General features: G+C 38.1%; 1 protein-coding gene across 1 annotated transcript; it reads right to left on the reverse strand.

Annotated features, from left to right (window-relative positions):
• Positions 1–656: 656 nt before the first annotated feature.
• On the reverse strand, positions 657–9167 carry churc1 (churchill domain containing 1). The gene is made up of 4 exons (XM_039741621.1): positions 8996–9167; positions 4561–4696; positions 2061–2131; positions 657–1041 (listed from the first exon to the last, which is right to left on the reverse strand). The coding sequence occupies exons 1-4, from the start codon at positions 9161–9163 to the stop codon at positions 949–951; spliced, it is 468 nt and encodes a 155-aa protein (XP_039597555.1). The 5' UTR covers positions 9164–9167; the 3' UTR covers positions 657–948.
• Between the last annotated feature and the right edge of the window lie 6719 nt (positions 9168–15886).

Below are 15886 nucleotides of genomic sequence, written 5' to 3' on the forward strand. Positions count from 1 at the left end.
ACTGGAAGAATCCTAACTCTCCTCTTTTAAGTCAGTGGGTTACTGATGTTTTATACTGTTTGAAATTGGAAAAAATCAAATTCTCACTTACAGGATCTGTGCGGAACTTTTTCAAAACCTGGCAGGATCTAATCGATAACATTTTATAATAAGATCTTAAAGCACTGAGGAAGCAGATTCTATCCCAATTTCTTTTTCTTCTCCATTTATCTTTATTCACTTACTAAACTCATCAATTTGCTTATTTTTACTAGCTTTAAGTTTTACTCAGTTGGCCGTGTTCTCTTTCTCAGGGGTGGGGGTTGATTTGTTTTCAATCCTATTTTTGTAAAAATTGATCTATTTCTATGGGATGATTACAATAAAATCAATAAAATTAAAATGATTACAGTGGTTTTGTTTGGTTTTAATTTTGATATTTTCTGTATTTTCTGATGTTTTATAATATGTTTTTTTATTGTTTGTTCTGTGTCCTTGAGTGCTTAGAAAGGCGCCTTGTATAAGTAAAATGTATTGTTATTATTATTATTATTACGGTGTAAATGAAGTTACAATATATAAAACAAAGTTTGTGTATATGTTACATAAACATTAATAACCTTTAGGTTTCATTTTTGTACTTTCCACATCAGAAAATTATTAACATAAGAATGTGGTTCATTTTTGCAAATATATACTGTATTATTTATTCTGTGAATGTAATAGAAAGTAAATACCCAGATAAAAGGTTACAGCAGTTTGAATGAAGAAATAAAAATAAATTGTTAGTTCTATGAAACAATTGATATTATTATGTTATGCAGTAGTAAAAGCATTTACTATTCACTTCTCTACAGTAATTCAGTTCATACTAAATATACAATAGGTTAACAACTCAGAGAAAAGGTCTAAAAATATTTTCATCAAATGGATGTCTTCTGGTAAGAGCTCATCAGTGCACACGTGCTTTTAAAAGAGGGGAGCCATTTGTCGAGGATCATCTGGCAGGATGCTGATGGAGTCTTCTGCTTTTCCACAGAGCAGACAAAGCATTGTATACTCCTTGAAATAAAGAAATAAATAAAATGGTAAAGCAGTATCAGCATAGACAGTTATACTCACTGTAAGCTCTTCAAAAGTCATTCACATAGAATTCATTTGTTCACTGATGGACAGAAAAGTTGGTTTCACCCTAATCCCTTAATATTCTGACTAATATCTTTCAAAACTAAGCCATTAAATTACAAATTTGTTTTTTCCCCCCCCAGTAATCTGAAATAACTGTTTAAGCTGGTTATATTATATAAAACTATTAACACAATTTAAGTCTCATTCAGGCCTTCTTAATGGTTAGCCAAATGGGCAGTACACATTTGTGTGTGGCTTTATCTGCCTTGGAACTCAAACCAGAGGGACAACTCCATTCTTTAATGACTGCTTCTGCTTATCACTGGGAGAGTTTTGTCACTAAAAGTTGTACTGAAAGCTTTACCCCTTTTTTATCCCATGGCATTACTTTGTCAATCAGTTTGGACATATGCAAGTCTTAGCAGTTTTATATTGGAACAGTGCTTGATGTAAAAAAAAAAAAAAAAAAAAAAAAGTATATTAAATATTTCTAGGTGTATTTTATTCGTTATATTTGTGAATTCTACAGTAGCTGCCTGCTAAGTAAGTCATGCCAAATTGGTTTTAGCACTTAAAACATGGCTGAAAACTCAATGCTTTAACATACCACAGCTACTGCCGCAGTTGTTTATACTGGCAAAATGCCTATAAAATAATGTATATAATTATTTATTAAATTAATTTATGTAATCATTTTTATATAGAAATTGTGGCATGTGCATGCTAGAGTCAAAGGCAATCAATACTTATTAAAATACACTAAGAATATAAAAAACATTAAAACACAATATTCAGACTACTTGGCCAAAGCATGGAGTTTCTTACTTTTATATTTTAATAGTGGAATTCAGTTTTACTTTTTCCTTAATCACAGGAATGCCCACTTTAATATTAAACTGTACACATTTACATTTATTTTTCTTTCTCCAAAACATGACAGCTTCTCGCTTTACCTGATAATCGTCGACAACAGAGAAGGTGTATTCATGTCTGGCAATGACGTGATGGCAATTCTTACAGACATCTGGGGAGAAAGAAACAGTTAAACGACTGATCACATCAATGAAGTAACACGGTAACATCTACAGTACTGGCTGTTACTCCTTTCTGAATATACCGTTATCTATACATTTTTGTACATTAATTGCATAGTATTCAGTTAAAATGAAGACTGTTCAAATAAGAATACTTTTAATACTGGGGATTGATGAATTAGCATCTACAAGATTTTTTTTATTGATTTTACTGAGACTCAAACAACATTCCTACAGCTACAAGGCTTTAACTTGCACAGCGACTGTGCCTGCCAGTTCCAGCTCAATATAGCAGCAGGCAAGGCTTTTAGCTGTACTTCCGGCCTAAAAAACTTTAAACTACTGATTTAATCTGTCAGTTTTCTTGATGTATAAGGAACATTACCTTGATATAATTCTTTCTTGTTAGAATAGTCCAGTATAAAGTTGTGGCTGTAAGCTTTTTTGCTGTGGCTAGCAAAGTTCTATTTTTTTTTTAACTGATTAGTAGCCAAAAGCCATTGCTGACTGGAAACTTGCCCTATTAAGGATTATTTTCCAAAAGTAATTTTTTTTCATTATTTTCATATTCCTGTTACTACAGATGAATTTTCTATTGTTTTTGGTGTCATCTACATCAACCTTAATAAAACGAAAAGTGCCTCTGTGTCTGTCCGGTTGCTATTTCTCTGTCATTCTAAAGATGTTGCATCAGAAACATTTTTACTAATAAAATGCATTGCATTTGTCCCTGCAAAAGATGGCATATCACAAACATCAACACTGCTTTTACAAATCCCATACCAAATGGCATATAATAAAGTCATGCATTAAATTTGTCATTCCAACAGATGGTGCATCACACACACTAACACTACTTTTACAAATCCCATACCAAATGGCATAGAACAAAGACTTATACATTGCATGGTGCACTGTAAATGTTAACGGTGAAGACAACGTTAATTACTTTGATTTTAACCTGTCTTAGACTGAAAGCACAGCTAGCAAATGTATATATAAACTGATAAGATGCTGATATGTTTGTCTGTGGTCTGTATCCTTGTCCAGGCATAATGTTGTCTAGCATCCGTAAGAGAGAGACAGTTACAGATGAACAAAGGCATGAGGCCAGCATATGACAGTAAACCATGCAGCGTATGTCCGTGCATCCAGGCATCGTGTCATCCGGCATTCACAACAGGGCTGGAATGTCCAACGAAGAAAGGCAACAAGACGCATAAAGAAAAAGGGATGTAAGGCATACCCAGGGAGCAATACATGCTGTGATCAAAACAGACAGGCTTACCTTTGTACCACTAAGCCCATTTTAATTAACAGACATTTCGTTATGCTAGTTTCATATAAAGTGGTAACTTTAATCAATAGTAACACAAATGTTGATTAATCTTTATGTTTCTTCTTCCCTTACATTTGTTTAATTCTGTGTGCCTTGTCCCGTTAGAATAGAAAATCTGACAATTTAAACTGGAAAGTAACTTGGAAAATGCCTAAAAGATACTGCTTCATGAAAAAGGTGAAAGAGAGAAATTTGTGAATCATAAATGAAATTTACTCTGTACATTTTAATTTTTACAGTTTTTATAAACAAAAACGTTTATGCATATTTTGTTAAAGTGGTGAAGAAATTAGTAACATATTTGTTTGCTAGATGCATTTACACTAAATGTTCCTTGTTAGACCTAAAAAATGATTATCAAAGATTCCTAATGTTGCTGTGCAGTTTTGGAACATTACTGTCTTGTTGTGTTTTGTAAAGTTTTGTAGACTAAAAGAGCATTTAATAAATCTGTAGTTAATAATATGTTGTCACAATATTCACAAAGCTAAACTGTTCATACATCATGTGAAAATTCGAAAGACAAAAATGACAAGTCATATTTGTAAAAGATGTCATGTAAAGACCTCAACTTTATCAATACCTCTGGTGATATGCATTATCGTTTGGGTTTTTTTGACTTTGTTATGCTGTGCTTTCTCATTTATCACTGTTTATATTTTAAATAGAAGGACACCTTTTTAAAACGAAAGACCATCCTGCACCAACTGGTGAATTAGAATATGTGAAATCACTTTATTAATACACTTTGGAGAGGCAGGTCATAAATACTGCCATCTATTGGAGTTTAAGAGTATTGAAAGAATTTGCAGCATGCAGTGCACATTGTTTTAGGCCAGCTGCAGCAGTAATGCAGACAACAGTAATTTTTAAGAGGAATAAAGTTTAATTTCTATGTAAACTTTCAGTGTTACATTTTCATTGCGCTTAGCACAGATCACAAACTAAAAAATGGGCACATTGCATATTCCCAAAAAATGCTTTGACAATAAAATTCTTAACTTCTGTTTAGTTAACAGTTCTAAGTATTCTTCTTTATAAATACATATTGTGGAGAACGACTGTCCATACATAACTTACGATCGTATGTGATGATTTCCTCTCCATCTTCCTCCTCAATCATTTTGTTGTTGATCAGTACAAAGTCTCTCTGATTGCATTTTGCACAACCGACATAATTTAGTAGAAAAGAACCATTCTCTAAGCAGGTATGTCCCTTAAGAAAGAAGAAATAAACAATATGAATCTGGGGTAACACACTGGAAACTGTGCACAATTTAAATCTAGTCATTCATCACTTCATGAGCTTCTGCCCCCCTGAGCATCACCAGTTACAGTAAATCAAGAAAAAGCAGCCGTGCAATTTCCAAATGTGATAAATCTCTAATAACGTCTTCTCAGTCTGTACTGATGCAATTCTTATTTTTCAGATAATGATTCAGTTTATAACCTTTGACTTATCAGGCAGTACTGCCAAGTAGTTTACATGATTGCACCACATCACTTTGCATGAGCAAAGTGATTCACATCTGGCAAAGATTCCAAAGATTTCCAAAACAGACTGTCCTCAATAACCTGGTCTTTTAAGTCCATTGCGTGAGCCATGTTGGTATAAATGAGGTTCGTTACCTTAGGGGAAATTAATTCTTTCATTCAATTTCAGAGTCTTCTTATTCCTCTACAAGGTACTGAAGCCACCCCAGCCCTAGCACATTTGTGTTCACATCCTTGCTCATTCTTACCAAGGCAGTTTCCAGTTGCCTATCTATCTACCATATAGGATTTTTGGATGTTAGAAAGGACTGAAGCACCTGTAAAAAAAAACCTACTTAGGGACAGAGAAACATGTAAATAGGCAACAAAATGACCAGACCAGGGTACCAGCCAATGCCCCACCCAAGTAAAATAGCAATATACAAAATTAAACTACCATGATCATAACACAGAATATGCCCTGTCCAGGGTTGGTTCCTATCTCACATCTGGGATAAGCAGTGGCCATGGCAATCCTAACCTGAATTAAGTGGATTTTAAAAGGATGAATAGGTTAAACTGATTAACAGTTAAATACTGCACAACACCTCTCATAAATGAAAAAACAGTCAGTGTATTGTTCATTACACTTCTGCAGTCAGCTGTAAGCTGTTGTAACTACACTGACCACAAAATAGGAACCCTGAAAAGGATGTCAATCCATTACAACACACTCATTCAGTCAAGACTATTTGTACAATCAAATAATCAATCAATCAATAAATAAAGCAAACCACTCCAAAAAAGTCATATACAGTGGGTACGGAAAGTATTCAGACCCCCTTCAATTTTTCACTCTTTGTTATATTGCAGCCATTTGCTAAAATCATTTAAATTAATTTTTTCCCTCATTAATGTACACACAGCACCCCATATTGACAGACAAAAAAAAGAATTTTTGAAATTGTAGCAGATTTATTAAAAAAGAAAAACTGAAATATCACATGGTCCTAAGTATTCAGACCCTTTGCTCAGTATTTAGTAGAAGCACCCTTTTGAGTTAATACAGCCATGAGTCTTCTTGGGAAAGATGCAACAAGTTTTTCACACCTGGATTTGGGGATCCTCTGCCATTCTTCCTTGCAGATCCTCTCCAGTTCTGTCAGGTTGGATGGTAAATGTTGGTGGACAGCCATTTTTAGGTCTCTCCAGAGATGCTCAATTGGGTTTAAGTCAGGGCTCTGGCTGGGCCATTCAAGAACAGTCACAGAGTTGTTGTGAAGCCACTCCTTCGTTATTTTAGCTGTGTGCTTAGGGTCATTGTCTTGTTGGAAGGTAAAACTTCGGCCCAGTCTGAGGTCCTTAGCACTCTGGAGAAGGTTTTGTCCAGGATATCCCTGTACTTGGCGCATTCATCTTTCCCTCGATTGCAACCAGTCATCCTGTCCCTGCAGCTGAAAAACACCCCCACAGCATGATGCTGCCACCGCCATGCTTCACTGTGGGGATTGTATTGGACAAGTGATGAGCAGTGTCTGGTTGTCTGCACACACGGAGAAGAGGCAAGACACATGACAGCCCGCATGGAGTTTGCTAAAAGACACCTGAAGGACTCTGAGATGGTGAGAAATAAGATTCTCTGGTCTGATGAGACCAAGATAGAACTTTTTGGCCTTAATTCTAAGCGGTATGTGTGGAGACAACCAGGCACTGCTCATCACTTGTCCAATACAGTCCCCACAGTGAAGCATGGCGGTGGCAGCATCATGCTGTGGGAATGTTTTTCAGCTGCAGGGACAGGACGACTGGTTGCAATCGAGGGAAAGATGAATGTGGCCAAGTACAGGGATATCCTGGACAAAAACCTTCTCCAGAGTGCTAAGGACCTCAGACTGGGCCGAAGTTTTACCTTCCAACAAGACAATGACCCTAAGCACACAGCTAAAATAACGAAGGAGTGGCTTCACAACAACTCTGTGACTGTTCTTGAATGGCCCAGCCAGAGCCCTGACTTAAACCCAATTGAGCATCTCTGGAGAGACCTAAAAATGGCTGTCCACCAACATTTACCATCCAACCTGACAGAACTGGAGAGGATCAGCAAGGAGGAATGGCAGAGGATCCCCAAATCCAGGTGTGAAAAACTTGTTGCATCTTTCCCAAGAAGACTCATGGCTGTATGAGCTCAAAAGGGTGCTTCTACTAAATACTGAGCAAAGGGTCTGAATACTTAGGACCATGTGATATTTCAGTTTTCTTTTTTAATAAAACTGCAACAATTTCAAAAATTATTTTTTTGTCTGTCAATATGGGGTGCTGTGTGTACATTAATGAGGGAAAAAATTAATTTAAATGATTTTAGCAAATGGCTGCAATATAACAAAGAGTGAAAAATTGAAGGGGGTCTGAAAACTTTCCGTACCCACTGTAAATAGTTAATATGCTCCTGTACCAGCTACCAAATGATGCAACACTTAGCAACGCAATAAATTAGGAGAAATTCCTAGCATTCAGATGTGTAAAGGCGGCATGGTGGCAGCCTCACAGTAAGAAGACCAGGGTTCGTGTCCCTGGTGCTCCTTGTGTGGGGTGGCAGTGCAATGTGGGGTGCTGACCCCCAAAAAATATTTTAAAATTCTACTTAAATTAATTAGCTAAAGCAAAATAAAATTGTTTAGTTATACAAGATGCCCAGTCCATTAAAAGTTATTTTTTCAGTTTCTGTGTGAACACCTACACTTCCTGAGTGAAGGATGCCAGCCAAATGAGAGTCTATGCAAGTCCTCGATTTTTTTGGCAAGCAGATGACCTGACGCTGCGCTTTAATTGGTTGCTTACAGTGAGTCGCAGTGAATCAGTACTATTGAAGGTTTTTTTTTTATGTCATTTGATAGGAGAATTGTCGACGCACTATTTCAAGTTCCCATCAATGGTTCACAGTTCACACCCATTATTAACGTAACTACAAATGAGAGAGTGTGACTTTATGACGATGGCAACTACAAGTAGAACTTCTGAAATCAAAGAAAATCGGTTATTTCCTTAATTAAATACCCTTCCATTAACTGTTCACTTGCAGAAAAAAAAGAAGATAAAGCTTGGACCAGAATAACGCGACTTAAGAATTCTGCAGCAGGCAAGTGATTGAGGATGAGCTTACGCACAGACGTTTTCTGCTCGTGTTATGACAATCACAATTGGCTAACTGGATGTGGTGTAAGTAATGCATTTTTTTTTTTTGCTTTCCCTGTTTGCTGTTTCAAAGTGTCAACGTGGTGGGGAAGGCAACGGGGGTACAAGACATGAAACATCTTTCTGAAAAATGCAGGCACCATAAAAGTAGCCGCAGTCATCTAGAGCAGTGTTTTTGGCCCAGTGTTGCGGCTCGACGGAAATGTGCTGCGGGAAAAAAAACAGTACAGCATTATATGACTGACAGACAGACAGACTATATTATCTGCCAATAAACTGCACCCCTGACCAATTTCTTTTCACTAGCCGCCTCTGTCAACAATCTTTTCATCACTAGATACCTCGTTTCTTGTGATTGTGTATCTGGAATTATTTTTTGGCAGCTGAAAACTATTCGTAACTCACCTAGTGTTAAGACGTATCCTCAATCAAGCTATTTCTATACCCGTACAATTTATGATATACGCTTAGAATTAATAACTAGCTCTACAGATTATGTTACAGTTGCTGTGTCGCTTGTTTTTGTTAATTATTTAAATATGAAAGAAGGCATGAAAGGGTAGATTAAGCATTGCTTTAAAATTGATTCAACTTAAAAAAAAAAAAAAAAAGTATGTCGTCAAGTCAACACAACAAATGACATCCACGAAACATTCGACTGGTTTAAGAGACAGAACCGAGACTACTGGAGGGCTTTCTACTCACTGGCTGTTATGGTAATGGCGATACTGACAAGTATTCATCAGTTTGCCACAAGTCAACTTACTTTGTTTTAGGAGTTCACCCTACGTACATTTAAGTTTAGAACACCGGGAATTGCAATAACAAGAAGGTAAACGAGGCGTCTTACCCTGCTGGGGTATTCCTTCTGCACGCAGCCGGGACACATCTTGCCAGGGCTCCCTAACACAACTAACGGACTGCAATTGACAGATGAACTCGTCCCGATTCTGTCTGGATAACTCGCTTCCGTGATACACCGAGGGCTCGTCTTCTTCTTCTCTTTCTTCTTGTTCATTAGCCTCTGGCAAACCAATTGTAAAGGTGCATTACCGCCACCTACTGACTGGAGTGTGAAGAGGAGTCGGGATAGTGAACCCAATATCTACCGTTCTTACACATGAACAAGCTACACAATTAAATTACCCCTAAATTAAATTACCTTATACTGCCCAATAAGTTTCAAGCATTTCAATACGTTTTTATGATTCCTTTCAGATCCATCACTATATCCAACTAAAGTATCCAGTGTGACATTTTTTCTCTATAGCTTGCTGTCTCTGCTTTTCATAAGCTTTAAGTTCCAATAATACATGTAAAACTGTCTCTGGAGGTTGACACCCTCTTCATTTCCCGAATTATTTTTTCCCGTTTTAAGTAGCTTTGCATTTAGACCAGTATGTTCAATTCTGATTCTTCATCTTCTATTTAAATTTCAGATACTTTTGGCTTATTAACCCAGCCACAGGGGACGCACAAACCAGTGTGTTTCTTCGTGCCAGTCCCAAGCCCGGATAAATGGGGAGGATTACGTCAGGAAGAGCATCCGGTGTAAAACTTTGCCAAATCAATATGCGGACAACAATACAAATTTCCATACCTGATCATTCGAGCCTCAGGTTAACAACGACCGCCAACAGGGTGCTGGCGAAAACTGGGCTACTGTTGGTTGAAGAAAAATAAGGAGAAGAAGAGGGGGGAGACGTGTCTGGAGACAGGAGGAGAGGAGGAAGGTAAAGAGAGTGGAATGTTGGCAGTATGACTGGTAAGGGGAGAGAGTTAGCAGATATGATGGAGAGAAGGAGGGTTGATATATTGTGCGTGCAAGAGACTAAATGGAAGGGGAGTAAGGCCAGGTGGATTGGAGGTGGATTCAAATTGTTCTATCATGGTGTGAATGGGAGGAGAAATGGAGCAGGGGTTATTCTGAAGGAACAGTATGTCAAAAGTGTTTTGGAGGTGAAAAGAGAGTCAGACAGAGTAATGATTATCACGCTGGAAATTGGAGGTGTGATGATGAATGTTGTTAGTGCATATGCCCCACAGGTTGGGTGTGCAATGTATGAGAAAGAAGATTTTTGGAGTGAGTTGGATGAAGTGATGATCATTGTACCCAAGCGACAGGAAGTGGTGATTGGAATGGATTTCAATGGACATGTTGGTGAAGGAACAGAGGAGACAAGGTGGTGATGGGTAGGTATGGTGTCAAGGAGAGGAATGAAGAAGGTCAGAGGATAGTGGATTTTGCCAAAAGAATGGACATGGCTGTGGAGAATACGTATTTTAAGAAGAGGGAGGAACATAGGGTGATGTACAAGAGTGGAGGAAAATGTACACAGGTAGATTACATCCTATGCAGAAGAGTCAATCTAAAGGAGATTGAAGACTGCAAAGTAGTGGCAGGGGAAAGTGTAGTTAAGCAGCATAGGATGGTGGTCCGTAGGATGATGTTGGAGATCAAGAAGAGGAAGAGAGTGAGGGCAGAGCCAAGGATCAAATGGTGGGAGTTGAAAAAGGAAGACTGCAAGGTTGAGTTTAGGGAGGAGGTGAGACAGGCCCTGGGTGGCAGTGAAGAGTTACCAGACAGTTGGGAAACTACAGCAGATGTAGTAAGGGTGTCAGCAAGAAGGGTGCTTGGCGTGACATCTGGAAAGTGGAAAGAGGGAAATGAAACCTGGTGGTGGAATGAGGGAGTACAGGAGAGAATACGGAGGAAGAGGATGGCAAAGAAGAAGTTGGATAGTCAGAGAGATGCAGAAAGTAGACAAGAGTACAAGGAGATAAGGCGCAAGGTGAAGAGAGAGGTGATGAAGGCTAAAGAAAAGGCGTATGATGAGTTGTATGAGAGGCTGGACACTAAAGAGGGAGAAAAGGACCTGTACCGATTGGCTAGACAGAGGGACCGAGCTGGGAAAGATGTGCAGCAGGTTAGCGTGATAAAGGATAAAGATGGAAACGTACTCACAAGTGAGGAGAGTGTGTTGAGCAGATGGAAAGAGTACTTTGAAAGGCTTATGAATGAAGAGAACGAGAGAGAGAAGAGGTCAGATGATGTGGAGATAGTGAATCAGGAAGTGCAACAGATTAGCAAGGAGGAAGTAAGGTCAGCTATGAACAGGATGAAAAATGGAAAGGCTGTTGGTCCAGATGACCTACCTGTGGAAGCATGGAGGTGTTTAGGAGAGATGGGAGTGGAGTTTTTAACCAGATTGTTTAATGGAATCTTGGAAAGTGAGAGGATGCCTGAGGAGTGGAGAAGAAGTGTACTGGTGCTGATGTTTAAGAATAATATTTAAAATCCTTGATGTAAGTCCAAGTGGCCCATTCTTAATCTAATTATACAAGTAATTTCTTCTCATCTATTTGATTCTGTATGTTTAAAAGGGATAACACTATTATGTACCATAAATAAATGTTTGCATTTGATTTTTTCTTTCACTGTTTGCCATAATTGCATAGGCTGTGTTTTAAAAACTGCTTTTAATTTTATAACATCTCTTCTTCACCTCATCATCAAATTAATTTTCTTTCACCCTAACATTTTACTGGTAACTAAACAAATCCAATAGAGATGCCAAACTAACCTATACTGTTATGTAAATGTGACAATTCAAGAAGCATATCTTGCCCAGACAAACATACATCAGCTTTAATCTACACTAATGCAGAAGAGGAGTCAGAGCATAAAGTAAAGACAAAATTAACACTACTAATTCCACTGTATATATTGTTGTTATTTGATAATCTTTTCCCTTTCCTTACTCTAAAATCCAAAACAAAAAAACTCTTGTTTTCAATAAAGTTAATTATTTTGTTATATGTCTGAATATTGTATATATATCTAGCTTACTGATTTACTACATATTTTATATTGATACGAATTTTCTCTGTCAGTTATAATAGGGTATCATATATGATAGGTCCTTCCAGAAACCATGGAGAGATAACTGCTTTTATATTTTATATAAAACTATATCATTATACTTTTCTTTAATAATTTTGCATAATACTGCAACTTGTTTTCCATATTCAGTAAAGTTTTTTTAAAAATCATTTACCATTCATAATTCAATATATTGTGTGATCACTAGTCCTGGTTCAATAGAAAGGTTTATTTGTATAAATACCTTACAAAAAATCACAAAGTGAAATCACAAATAATACAGTTCTTCTTTTTCTTTCTTCTTGCACTACGCCAGGCAAGTATAGTCCTTTTTTTCCATTCAACTTCAACTTGTCAGGATTAGGTTGAACATCTTCTTTTATCTTGGACCCCACAAAGTATGATGCATGGATCTCTGGCAACACCCATGTAACCCGACAAGGCTGCTGCACAGGAATGTAGTTTCCAGCATTCCTTGTGGGTGTCTGTACAGATTCCGTCACCCAGGGATGCTGCCACCTAGTGTATTGTGAAAACATGTAGTCTAGACATGTTGTCTCCCCCTGTCCTTTCATCACCCTGGACTCCCAGCCAGGTATTGTTCCTTGATTCAACTCTGCTGGGTTGCCAATGTACCCAATTCTATATTTGCATCTCTTGCCTGTCTCCTGGCCAATGGCAGGACAATCATAATCTTCCTTTTCTTGCTTCTGGGCTAACATCTCGTCCAGGTAATGAACCTTGTCTAATCCCGGCCAGGATGCCTACCCATGTGCACTGTCCATCATAACTGATTTTTGGCAAAAACGTTTCCTGTCCCTTTAATCACTCCCAAAAATGAAGATCTGATTGAATTCTTCAAATCTCCAATGGCATTTCCCATGTCTCCACTTGGAAGTGGAGATGTTAGGCATGCCCTCAAACATAAATGTAAAGCTTACGTTTGTGTTACATAAGACCTGTGACATAGATATTTAACTGCTGACTGATAGATTTTATAACCATAATCAAAACCTGATCTTATCACATCATGATTCTCTCACTTTTTTCTTTCTTTCAGAAACATCAACTAGATTTTAGGTTAGGGCACATCGTCAGTTTTTTTTACTTAGGGCTGTCAGATGTTCTGGGGCTTTCAAAAATCATACATCTTCGCCTAGTTGACCTGACCAGGTTGGATCAGACTGTTGAGCCAGGATCATCTTGATGCTTCTATAGCTGCATCTGTATTGGTAAAGATTTCTCTCCTTCTTCTCTCTCCTCTTATTCCATGTGTAGCATATTCTTTACAGAGCAAATGTCCTGCAAACCCATGACACCAGACCTCCACTGGCTAATACTTAGCTCTCCAGTTTCTCCTACGGCAACTGCTCTTCAGTTCTTCCTACTTGTCTCTTTTCCACTCATAGGCCTCCTCCATATGTTCTTCCCACAGCACAGTAAGCTCAAGCAGAAGAACTCAAACATATGTCTGTCGATAATGAAATTTTGGGGCACAATGTAGTCTCCATGATGTGTGGAGGGAACTGCAGCTGCTTTCCCAGGTCTGTTTTTAGCTTCCAATCATGCAGAGTAAAGCAACCTAGTTGCTTTCTGCTGTTCTACTGTTGGTCCTTTGCATTCATTGACAAAGCAGATGGTGTTTTTGACCAGTTTTGATCTCTGGCCATTGTTAAGGGTGCTGCAGATGATATCAGCAGTTGTCCAAAGGACCTCCTCAGGCTGCCACTGATAGCGACCATTGGCAAGAGCTCTGGGGCAGCAGCTCAGGATATGCTCTAGTGCTCCAGTCTTCTGACAGGGTAACCTGGTCGTTGTGCAAGACCCCAGCAATGCAGGTAGGATGGACTTGGAAGGACATCACATACAATCTGAATTTAGGAACCTGATGTGGAGTGGATTCACCATCCAGAGATGATCCTATGTGATATATTGGTCCATCATCTGCTCCCATTTTATCCAGGTTCCTCGATGTCTCATTACCACTTTCTGAGCAAACCTCTGGTTGCAGCTGTTCCCAATTGAGCAGGCAGAGAAAAAAAAAAAGAAATCCCAAAGACTTGCAAATTCCAGCATGACCTGAGGCCTAAAAAAATGACTGTAAAAACCTTAGAAAACATTGTATGAACTGACAACCATCTGTCTGAAATGTTCTAGTTATGATGTTGGCCACATCAAAACATAGAGATAGCTGTTGCACTCACTGCAAAGAAGCTCCTTTTTCAGATGACGCTGGTTCTTCCTCCTTTGATACTATTAATCCTAAATAATTACAACAGTGCCTAACTAATGGCAATAGATTATTAAGGACATCTACCATTGGATTTTTTCCTGCTTCTATGAAAAGAGGTATGTTTGTCTGTAACGTGAGGTGGTGAAATTGACCATTTCAAGATTTAGTATGTAGTCTTCTAATTGTTACTCTTTAGAAGCTGTAACCCAGTGTTATCTTTTGCCACTTTCCGCTATTCCTTCCTAGTATGCTTTTCTTGAGGTAAATTATTCTTCCCTTTTGAACATGTCTGATGTGAAATGCCACAACTAAAGCAAATTTTAGTAGTAACTAAAAGTAATCACAAACGTTGCTACTATTATTGGATCCACCAACAGAAAACAATAGTTTTACTTACACAGTGTAGAGTAGTGGCTACTGAGCAATTTAGATAAAACTCTAAGGTGGATAGTTAAGTCACTTAATAACATAAATCTATTTCAGGGTCACAAGGTGGTGAGAGCCTGTCTTAGTAGCAACAGCCACTAAGCAGGACAACCCATCAGTGCAGCCAATCACACACAAACAACATTTTCTATATTTCTATAGCACACTTTCATGCACAGAATATGCTCTACAAGATGTCTAAGAAATACAGTAGCTACAAGAAAATAAAAACAAATTCAAATTAGATAAGAATAATAATGAATAAATAACATAAAACATAAAAATACACACATAAAATAGATATATAATTAATTGTACATTTCTTATAAATATTTTTTAAGTCTTTAAAGATGAGTCCAAAGGTAAAGTCAGATGCCCAGGAGGCTAGAAAAATAAGAAAAAACTCCAGATAAGCCGGAGAAAAAAAAACAACATATGGAGGGCATTCATGGCCTAACTGGACATTTTACTTAACGTCAATGTACTTATCTCATTCCGTTTTATTTTTTAGGCTTCAACATTGGAGACTCTGTGCAGTGGGTCTTGTGTATAGCTGGGGCATCCACTTTCATTGCAGTATCATAGGCAGATGCACAGTACAGTACTTAAGAAAGCAGAGAAAAGTAGATATTGACAATAAATACAGAGTCATGAAGAATATGGTCATTTTTTGCAAGTATAGTCTATTAGGAGTAAAACTAAAATGAGGCTATTTAAAAGCCAATTTAAAATAGTGTGTTTTAGGAGTTGTTTTTTAAATGTTCCATGGTATTAATCTGGTGTATCTCTAATGGTAAAGTATTCTAGATTTTTGATACATTACAGCAAAAGGCTGCCTCACCACTTTTTGTATGCTTAGCTCTTGAAATAATAAGCAGACCACCATTAGAACATCTTTGTTTACAACTTGGAATGTAGGGGGAGAGGCACTCCAAGGTATATGAAGGAGCAAAGATTATTTGAAGATTTATATACAATGTGGAGGACGGCTGGGACCCTTGCCTGACCGGGACGCCTCGATGATGGAAGGACCGGGGAAGAGGACATATCCACAACAATACCTCCCCAGGGACGCAAGAGGGCAGCCTCCCTGGATTGCATCAGGGCCGCGGGCTTGGAGACTCAACCCTGTTGGGACAGTCCCCGAGCCATGGACTGCAGCACTTCTGTCACACCCGGACAGAAGAGGATCTGGGAAC

The sequence above is a fragment of the Polypterus senegalus genome, chromosome 18 (assembly GCF_016835505.1).
Source record: "Polypterus senegalus isolate Bchr_013 chromosome 18, ASM1683550v1, whole genome shotgun sequence".
In the NCBI taxonomy this organism is placed as follows: Eukaryota; Metazoa; Chordata; class Cladistia; order Polypteriformes; family Polypteridae; genus Polypterus; species Polypterus senegalus.

Coding starts and splice junctions, on each gene's coding strand:
- churc1 (XM_039741621.1), bottom strand. CDS start 9,163: ATGAACAAGAAGAAAGAGAAGAAGAAGACGAGCCCTCGGTGTATCACG. Junction 4,697..8,995: donor AGAAGGAATACCCCAGCAGG/GTAAGACGCCTC, acceptor TTCTTTCTTAAG/GGACATACCTGCTTAGAGAA. Junction 1,042..2,060: donor CTGTTGTCGACGATTATCAG/GTAAAGCGAGAA, acceptor CTTTATTTCAAG/GAGTATACAATGCTTTGTCT.